The sequence below is a fragment of the Thunnus albacares genome, chromosome 6, assembly GCF_914725855.1.
Source record: "Thunnus albacares chromosome 6, fThuAlb1.1, whole genome shotgun sequence".
Taxonomy (NCBI): Eukaryota; Metazoa; Chordata; class Actinopteri; order Scombriformes; family Scombridae; genus Thunnus; species Thunnus albacares.
The window spans coordinates 1,754,986-1,764,067 of NC_058111.1; the positions used below are offsets into that span (position 1 = coordinate 1,754,986).

General features: G+C 40.9%; 1 protein-coding gene across 1 annotated transcript; it reads left to right on the forward strand.

Annotated features, from left to right (window-relative positions):
* The first annotated feature begins 3,424 nt into the window (after positions 1-3,424).
* LOC122984486 (P2Y purinoceptor 14-like) lies at positions 3,425-8,762 on the forward strand. Its single transcript, XM_044354962.1, has 3 exons — positions 3,425-3,658; positions 7,755-8,014; positions 8,111-8,762. Exons 1-3 carry the CDS (start codon positions 3,455-3,457, stop codon positions 8,760-8,762), a joined length of 1,116 nt encoding a protein of 371 aa, XP_044210897.1. The 5' UTR covers positions 3,425-3,454.
* The last annotated feature ends 320 nt before the right edge of the window (positions 8,763-9,082 follow it).

The following is a 9,082-nucleotide window of genomic DNA, read 5'->3' on the forward strand; positions in this document are numbered from 1 at the left end:
AATGTCTTAATGTAAGAAGAGTCAAGGATTTGTGGGTTGTCAAAAGGGCATGTCATGTTTACCTTTTTGGAATGTGTTGAAAGAGGTTTAATTTTACATCAGATGTAGTGTTTTTGTTGCAATGTAATGATGATTAAGTGTTTAGGTGTTTAGGTTTCAAGGAAAATATATTGAGTTTGGGGTCTCTTGAGTTCTGATATGCACATTTTGTATATATGTTACAAATGTTTTCAAACTAAGGAGTCAATGTTTGTTATCAACTGAATGTGATGTAATGTCATTGTCATTTTGGGGACACATGTTGGTGAAGAAATCCTACTCCTAGGCTAGTTGAACTCTTGAACCTGTTTCTATCTGAGGGTTGCTTGCTGACCTCTGGGGTTAACTAGAGATATCTTTGTCTTAAGCCTACTGTTTTAGAGACCATACTTGTTTGTAAGAAGGTGTAATGGTTTGTGGAAGTGTCCATTTAGGGACCAGACTGTTTTTAGCTTTGCTTCTGGAGAGGCATAAAGCTGTCAAGTTTGAGTTCACAATCTTTAGAGAAAGGGCTGGCTTTAGGGAAAGGGCCAGCTGAACAACATGCTTTCTCTCCAAAGATACAAGATGATTGTATTTTTGTTTGTGTGTGGACATTTGTATAATTGTTACTGATGATGTGATGGATTGTACAGTGTTTACAACTGCTTCAACAAGTAACAATGTTTAATGCTTTCTTTATGTCTCCATGTGCCTCTTTCTCGAGAGAAAATTTCCACAACACAGCATGTTACTGTTGTAGCTGCTGGAGGTGGAGCTAGTTTCAACTACTTTAGATACAGTTAGCTAGTTTACTCAAGTGGTTCCCAACCTAGGGGTCGGGCCCCTCCAAAGGGTCAGCAGATAAATCTGAGGGGCCGTGAGATGATTAATGGGAGAGGAAAGAAGAAAAAACAAAGTTCTGATACACAAATCTGTGTTCAGTTTTCTGACTTTTTCTCTAATCTTTGATTTTTGCTGAAATATTGGATCATTTGAACATTCATTGAAATGAAAGCATGTGAGAAGTTTAGAGGGAAAAATAACTATTTGGTGGAGCTATTAACAACTCATAGACATGTGAAATGTGACGCCGACTACACACTGCTTTTTGTAAGACGTCAAAAGCCAAAAAGGTTGGAAACCACTGGTTTCATCTTTAACAATGTGTTGTATTTTAAAAGCTTGTTATATTATCCATTGTGTCAAATCTTCATCTGAAAAGTAACTAAAGCTGTCAAATAAATGTAGTGGAGTAGAAAGTACAATATTTCCCTCTGAAATGTAGAAAGTAGCATCACAGGGAAATACTCAAGTAAAGTACAAGTACCTCAAACTGTCCGTAAGTACAGTACTTAGTTACTTCCCACCACTGTGCACATGTAAGTAATAAAAGCATCAGGATCTGACAGGTGCTCTTGATGCACAGGTAAGCAACCAAAAAAAATTAGAGACCAGTGTTCAGTCGATACGTGTCTGGTATTTATCATGTAGCCACTAAAATAAAAGCTTTTTACACTGACAAAGATATGAATGTGTCTGAACATCTTTACTTATCTTTTCAATCTTATCTTAGCATGTTATCTTTCATTTTATCTATCTATCTATCTATCTATCTATCTATCTATCTATCTATCTATCTATCTATCTATCTATCTATTTATATATTTCAGTGTTCACTTTTCATCTTTTGTGAAGCACATTGTTTTGTTTTGCATGTATTTGTATTCAACACATTTTGTAAGTAAATGGCTGATAAAACATCTGAAATGTAGATATTGTGAAATAAGACTAAAGACATGTTGGTGGTTTGTTTTTACATCAGACTCAAACTGCAGCAAAAAATGTTCTTACTGTATTTTTGGTTGAATAACTCCTGGACTTCTTCAGCAGGACATGGACTGACTGCACTGAGGTTGGTAACAATATCAAAGAGCAGACTGTAAATATGAAGACTACAGGACATGTTAAATTAACACAAAATATAGTTTCACAACAGGGATTTCTTACTTAGAGGAAGCATGATGCTAAAATATGATGTTCACTTTCAAGACTTTATTTGATTTTCAACCACACATGAATTCACACATATAGTTTAATGAAACATTGTCTCTACACGGTTCAGTGCAAGTCAAACATACATATGAGCAAAAAAGAGCACATAATAAATATATATCTAAAAACAACAACAAATACAGACCTCTGCATCCCTGAGTAGCAAAATAAATTAAAACATTGTAGATAAAAAACTTAGAAGGCCGGTGCTTGGTTCATGTTACATTAACATACAATATTCTTCTTGTGACAGAAGAGCAGCAGCAGTGAACAGCATTGTGTCAGTCTTTGTGCTTTGTTTTCATGTTTTGTTTTTTGACTTGCAAATGATCAACTTTCTAGCACAAAACTGTTAGACAATCAGAAACACACCAGAGTGTTTCTGCAGATGTCACACGTCCACATCAGACACACAGAGGTGAGTGCAGCTGGTCACTTTGTACTTTTCTTTTCTAACACACTGTTTGGGAAATGAAAGGATCTAAAATTCAGAGACTTGGTAGATTTTAAAACAGCACAAATCATGTATGAGGTTGTAGACTGATTACTATCTGAAATTATCCAATTGTTAAAAGAGAGCAAATAAGAACAAGTCCTGCAATTTAAACTCCAGATATGTGGTTTTCAAGGAGGCACTGTAGGCTCATTAAAGCTGATCAGGATGCTAGTAAACAAACATCCGTGAAGGAATGTGTACTGTTGTACTTACTGCACAGAAGAAAAACAAAAAGAAAACACAGAAGATGTGATGTATGACCTTTGAATTAGGGGTGAGGGAATCTGCAAAGTTTGGTTTCAATCCGATACCAAGTAATACAGGGCCAGGATCACCGATATTGATATGTTTGATTATTGAAAACAGGTTATGTACTTTCATGTAGGTCAGTGTTCTTCAAATCCATCTTTTCTTACAGCCCAGATTCCCCTCTGTCCTCCAGCAGGCTGTTTCCGAAGCTATTTACATAAAATCTGCATTATTAATGAGCACCTACTCTGATAAAATGTCACAGATATGTTTAAAATAGACTGTAATGTCACAGATATGTTTAAAATAGACTGTATTTATAAACAATGAGTCAAAAAACATCAGAATACAGATCTTTAAGGTGTGTGGGGAAGGGTTGCTGCTGTTCTTCTGGTAACTTGGAAACCAGTGGTGAGATGGCGTTCTAACTCAAAGGACCATAAAAGGTAGACAGTGACTTTTCTCTTACACTTAGGTTCCAGGAAATTACAGCTCACTGTTGCAGTGACTTGTCAAATCACAGAAGTTATACTTTATTCATTGCTGAACAAGTGGCTTGGAAGATGCACAGAAATCCTTTTTATGTGTTTTTGATGTTGCTGTGGTGATTTGCTTCCACCAGTTCCTGTGTTTTAAATGTCATTTAAACAATTTCCTAACACTTTACATATAATTGTCTCCCTTCTGTTAGGACCTCCAGAAACAAGAATGGAAGTGACCTCATCACTCAACATGTCCTTAGTTACCAACCTGACTCATGCCAAAGGTCCGACTCACTGTGAACAGGTTGACACCTCAGGCCACGTCTACTTCGCACTGGCCTACAGTCTGGTATTTCTGGTGAGTTTCAAATATTTGGATCACAGTCTGTTATGATTCAAATTTTTAACTGAATTTTTCCATTTTTATGCAAACATTCAAACACAAAAAATAAAACAAAAAGGACAACACTGGCCATCTAACATATATATATGCCTTCACATTCTGTCACATATATACACACAGTCAAGTTTGAGGAGTGCCAACGCCTCTTCCATCCAGCGTTTATGGGATGGCGATGATGCCATCTTCCAACTAAAAAGAATCAGTTGTCTAGCCAATTATGTGGAAAAAGCTATGGCCTCTGGCTGATTTGTTGATAACTGCATCTTATCTAGTGTTACACCAAAGATAGAGGTCAGAGGTTTAGGATTGATATCTTTGCTTTAAATGAGTGAAAAAGTACTGAATATATCTGTCCAGAATTTAGTTAATCTGGGACATGCCCAAAACATATGACTGAGGTTGGCTGGCTCTTGGTTACATCTGGGGCAAGTAGGATCTCACCCCAGGCACATTCTAGCCAACCTGTTCCTGGACAGATGGAGCCTATGGAGCATCTTAAATTGCTAAAACCTGCATCTGAATCATACTGATGATAAGTGCACCCACTGCCAAACTGAGTGTGACATCACTATCCGCAATTCCTCCTCCCACTGCCTCCTTATATATCCAAGAGACAGGAGAACGGTCTTTTGAATGTTCTCATATAGGATGGATACCAAGCCCTTGCAGGCAGGGTTCAAATTCAGTAACTCATCTATCCAGCCACCCTGTGGTGGATTCAGGAATGGCAAGAAATGTGTTTTAACAAAGCTGCAGACATGAAAGTGCCTAAAGAGATTGGACAGAGGAATATTAAAGTCTGTCCTTAGCTGGAGAAATGAAATAAAAACACCATCTTTGAAAAGGTCCTTTACACACTTCATTTCTAGACCATAAGTAAAATGCAGAGTCTACTAGGGATGTTCAATCTGTCTTTGGTCCGGCTCAGTTCCTCAGTTCAGATGCTGACGGGACCCTCCACGCACTCTGTTGGCCAGTTTCACAGCAACTTGCGTTGTGGAGAAAATAGCGTAGTCGACTTGGTTGAAAAATGGGGCGTAGGAGTTAACCACGTCTCCATGATGAAATCCTTTTATTCCATCTGCAGGCAGTGAGAGCGCTGGTTTGCAGCAGCAGTCTGCTCTCGGATCCAATGATTGTGTTCAGGTGAACATGGGTGAAGTCTCATCTTGTCCAGTAAGGGGTGAATCTTCCAGTTGGTGGGGAAGAAGCACATGTGCATGGGGTTACCTCCTTTAGTGAACTGGCTCACATAGGGACAGAACTTCCCCCAGCTCAGTTACAATGGACAGGCAGAGATTTCTGGGTGCACTCTGTACTTAAAGGGCGGTGATGTCACGGCTGTGTTGTCGTGACTTCCTCTGTGTTAGAGCGTCTCTGCCAATCGGAGACAAGAGTTTCTGGTTTTAACACCTAATACACAACTACACTGTTTATGCTTGGCAGAGCACTAGAGGAGTCCAAAATTTCGAAAATTGCAAAAAAAGGCTGATATATTACGAGAGCCTCACACAGGGCACCAATCTGTAGGATCTTGTAGGAGTGTGTTTGGTTATTGGTAATAATTCATAATTATCTATGATAATTAAACCTCATAATTATCTATGATAATTATGAATTATAAAATCAAGTAATTTTAATATTAATTAATAATATGGGGCACCAACTGTTAGAGAGCCTCACAGGGGGACACAGCTGTCAGATCTGCGAGGAGTACAGTTGGTTATTAGCAATAATTAATAATTATCAGGGGCAATTATAATTTATAAAACTTAATAAAAGTATTGATATGAATGAATAATTACGGGGCACCACCCAGAAACCAGGACCAATAACCAAACAATAAAGTAGTCTCATAAAAGAGTTCACCTAGAATGCTAATATCTGAGGGATATCAACATTCACAGGTGAACAAAGAAGGTATGAATTCAAGCTCTGACTCTCTCAATCAGCCACTTTTCACAATATATAAAACATAATAATGACAAAAGACTTCTCTTTAAAGATATAACAGTGTTTTTTAACCTTAGCAGAATTAACAAAGTTGACAAATGCTTTGATCAATAACTTACTGTACTACAACTAAATTACCCAGGCACACATACATCAAACAAAGCTGTACAAGGTTGAACACATGCAGGTGAATACGTGAGTGTCTGTGTGTGTGTGTGTGTGTGTGTGTGTGTGTGTGTGTGTGTGTGTGCCAGTATGGGAGTGTAGAGGAGTATGTGTGTGTGTGGGCAAGATGATCTTGTGAGACAATGTCATGCGATCTTAAGGACAGCGGATGTAAAGTCACGGGAGACCCAAATAGCGGAAGTGACTTTGGTGTCTTGGTTAGACAATAGAAAGATTGCGTCGCCTGGTGGTCGGCATCTTGTACTTACCCAATTTCGTGTAGGACACACATGTCTGATGGCAGATAAGGAGGGACAGAGCGGTGCTTTGTCCATCATTATCTGACCGTCAGATGTGTAAGAAGATGTCGGTGCATGTGTATGTGTGTGCATGTGTGTGTGTTGGTAGCAAAAGAGGGAAGAAAGAGGAGGGCAAGCAACCATGAGGGGGAGAGAAGCGGTGTCTTTGTCCACAGAGAGCGCATGTATGGATGGCAGTCTGTAATGCACATTGCCTGGTTTCTGATCGACAAAGCAACTTGGTTTCTCACTCAGGGTGGCACAAACACAGCAGTCCTGAGTTGGATGAACACAAAACAGTTTAGTGTGGTGAAAACAACTAAACAGGCAGCAAACTTCAAATACTCCTCAGAGTATAACAGCACAATCCGTCAATTCACACAACAAAATGAGAAATAAACTGAAGCTGAAAATAACACATAATCCAACACTGTCTCTGCCCAGACTTAAACCTCTTACTTGGTAGCTTCAGAAAGCAAACAGGGTGTGTGTTCAGTCCGTCTTTGGTACGGCTCAGTTCCTCGGCTTGGATGCTGATGGGGCCGTCCGCACTCTGTTGGCAGATTTCACAGCAAGCTGATCCTCGGCAGGCGTGGCAGAGAAAACAGTGGAGTCGACTTGGTTGAAGAGTGGGGAGTAGGAGTTATCCACATCTCTGTGAAGAAATCCTTTTCTTCCTTCTGCAGGCAGTGAGAGTGCTGGTTTGCTCTCAGATCCAGTGATTGTGTTCAGGTGAACACTGGCGAAGTCTCGTCTCCTCCAGTGAGGGGAGAATCTTCCAGTCAGTAGGGGAAAAGCACACGTGCATGGGGTTACCTCCTTTAGTAAACTGGCTCTCAGAGGGACAGAACTTCCCCCCAGCTCAGTTACAATGGACAGGCAGGGATTTCTGGGTGCACTCAGTATTTAAAGGGTGGTGACATCACAGCTGTGTTGCCGTGACTTCCTCTGTGTTGGAGCATCTCTGCCAATGAGAGACGAGAGTTTCTGGTTTTAATACCTAGTTGTGAACTGAGAGGTGCATGTTGGGGGGTGGAGTCCTTTTTGGACTCCCTTTGTTTCACTGGCAAAATGCCTGGTTATCAGGCTTCAAAACTGCATGCAGGCCCGCCTTTGTCTCATGCACATGGAGTATGAGGGGACAAAGGCAGCCTCTTGGTCAGGCTTCAGAGTTTACAAGTAGGCCTGCCTTTGTCTGACCACAAGGTTGAGGCTCAACACAGCCTTTGGAAATCTTGAGGCAACCAAAGCTCCCAGCCCAGTACCCCAGGAATTCAAGTGCAAATGCTCAGTGCCAATGCAGGAATAAGTGTGCAGCTTGTATAACTTTCATGCAGGTGACTGGGGTCACATCCTGTCACAGACCTGCAATTAAAGTTCACCTTTATCATCAGATGTAACCACCATCTTCCCCTAACCTCAACCACACCATAGTTGCCATGAACAGAAATGGCAAAACCCCTAGATTTTTTTAAAAATTTTCATAAACAATCTAACAATCAAGGAAAGACTGAAAGCGTGCTCTGTTATCCACATTTATATGATTTATGATGTAGGGACAACAAAGACAAGTAAGTCACTATTATTGTTACTGTTTTCTCCATCCTCCCCATCCTCTGTGTTTTTCTCTCCAGGTGGGTTTACTCCTCAATGGCTTCACCATGAAGGTTTACTTCTGCTCAGGTCAGCAGGGGGTGTTCAGCATCATGCTGGTCTACCTGAAGAACCTGGCAGTGTCTGACTTCCTGCTATGCCTCTGCCTCCCCTTCTACATAGCCAACTTCACCAGCAGTTCCATCACCATCCGCCTGGTCCACTGCAACTTTGCCTCGTCGATCTTTTACCTCAATATGTATGCCAGCATCCTGTTCATGGGCTACATCGCTGCTGGCAGGTAGGCCCAGGCTGGGTGGCTTTGGTCACGTTTGATCCAGGAAGCACCACACCCTTGTTGTCTGCTCTTTTTTTCATCTGCCTCTTCTGTCTCCAGGTATCTGAAGATCATCCATCCCTCAGGAAATCACATCCTGCAGACAGTGCAGGCTGCCCGCATAATCTCTATGGTAACCTGGGTTGTCCTCCTGGCTATTATGACCTCCTACATCACCCTGTTGCTCCTCACCCAGCCACCACTGACTGTTGTCCCTGACAGCTGTGATGCATTGCAAAGTGCCCAGGTCATTGTGTTCTACAAAATCATCCACATCTGCTCTGCTGTCACCTTCCTGTTCATCTTCATCTCCCTGGTCTTCTTCTACTACAGCGCCTCCCGCACTGTGTGGCTGGCAGAGCAGAAGCAGCTGTCATCCTCCAGCTGCAAGAAGCTCATGAAGTCCCGCAAGAAAATGTTGGTGCTGGTCAGCGTCTTCTGCATTTGTTTCATGCCATACCACCTGGGTCTTATTCCCTATGCTTTACTGAAGAGGCAGTGCTCCTCACGCAGGGTATTGTACTACCTGATTGAAGTGACCATCTTACTGTCAGTTCTCAATGTCTGCCTGGATCCACTAATCTACTTCATCAGCTGTAAGGCCTTTCGGACCAAGCTGAACCTGAAGAGAGTGTTCAGCAGGACCAAGCAAACACCAAGCACAGACACAAGAAGCAATGAGGGGCAGCTGAGCACCATCAACATCAACTGACTACTGGTAAACAACCAACTACTGGTAAAAAAAAAAGACCAGCATATGAGACCAATAGCTATCTGCTATTGGCTGGTCTCACATATAATAATTTTTCATGAAAAATTCTACAAAATGTATAAATAGGTAGTACAAAAAATATTGTACTGATATTTAACAATAATGGTAAAAACTATTTCCCAAATGACCAATGATTAAAAGGCAAAGTAAGTAAAGAAGTCATTTTGTGAAATGTGTTTTATATGATGAACCACATGTGACTATATGTGAGTGTATTACATACAGACACATGTCCTGATTAAGACCAGTTACTGAGATCA

Excerpts from the sequence above, each read along its gene's own strand:
- LOC122984486 (XM_044354962.1), top strand. The coding sequence starts at position 3,455 with ATGTCATTTAAACAATTTCCTAACACTTTACATATAATTGTCTCCCTT. Across the intron at positions 3,659-7,754 it reads CCTACAGTCTGGTATTTCTG|GTGGGTTTACTCCTCAATGG; the intron begins GTGAGTTTCAAA and ends TTTTCTCTCCAG. Across the intron at positions 8,015-8,110 it reads GGCTACATCGCTGCTGGCAG|GTATCTGAAGATCATCCATC; the intron begins GTAGGCCCAGGC and ends TTCTGTCTCCAG.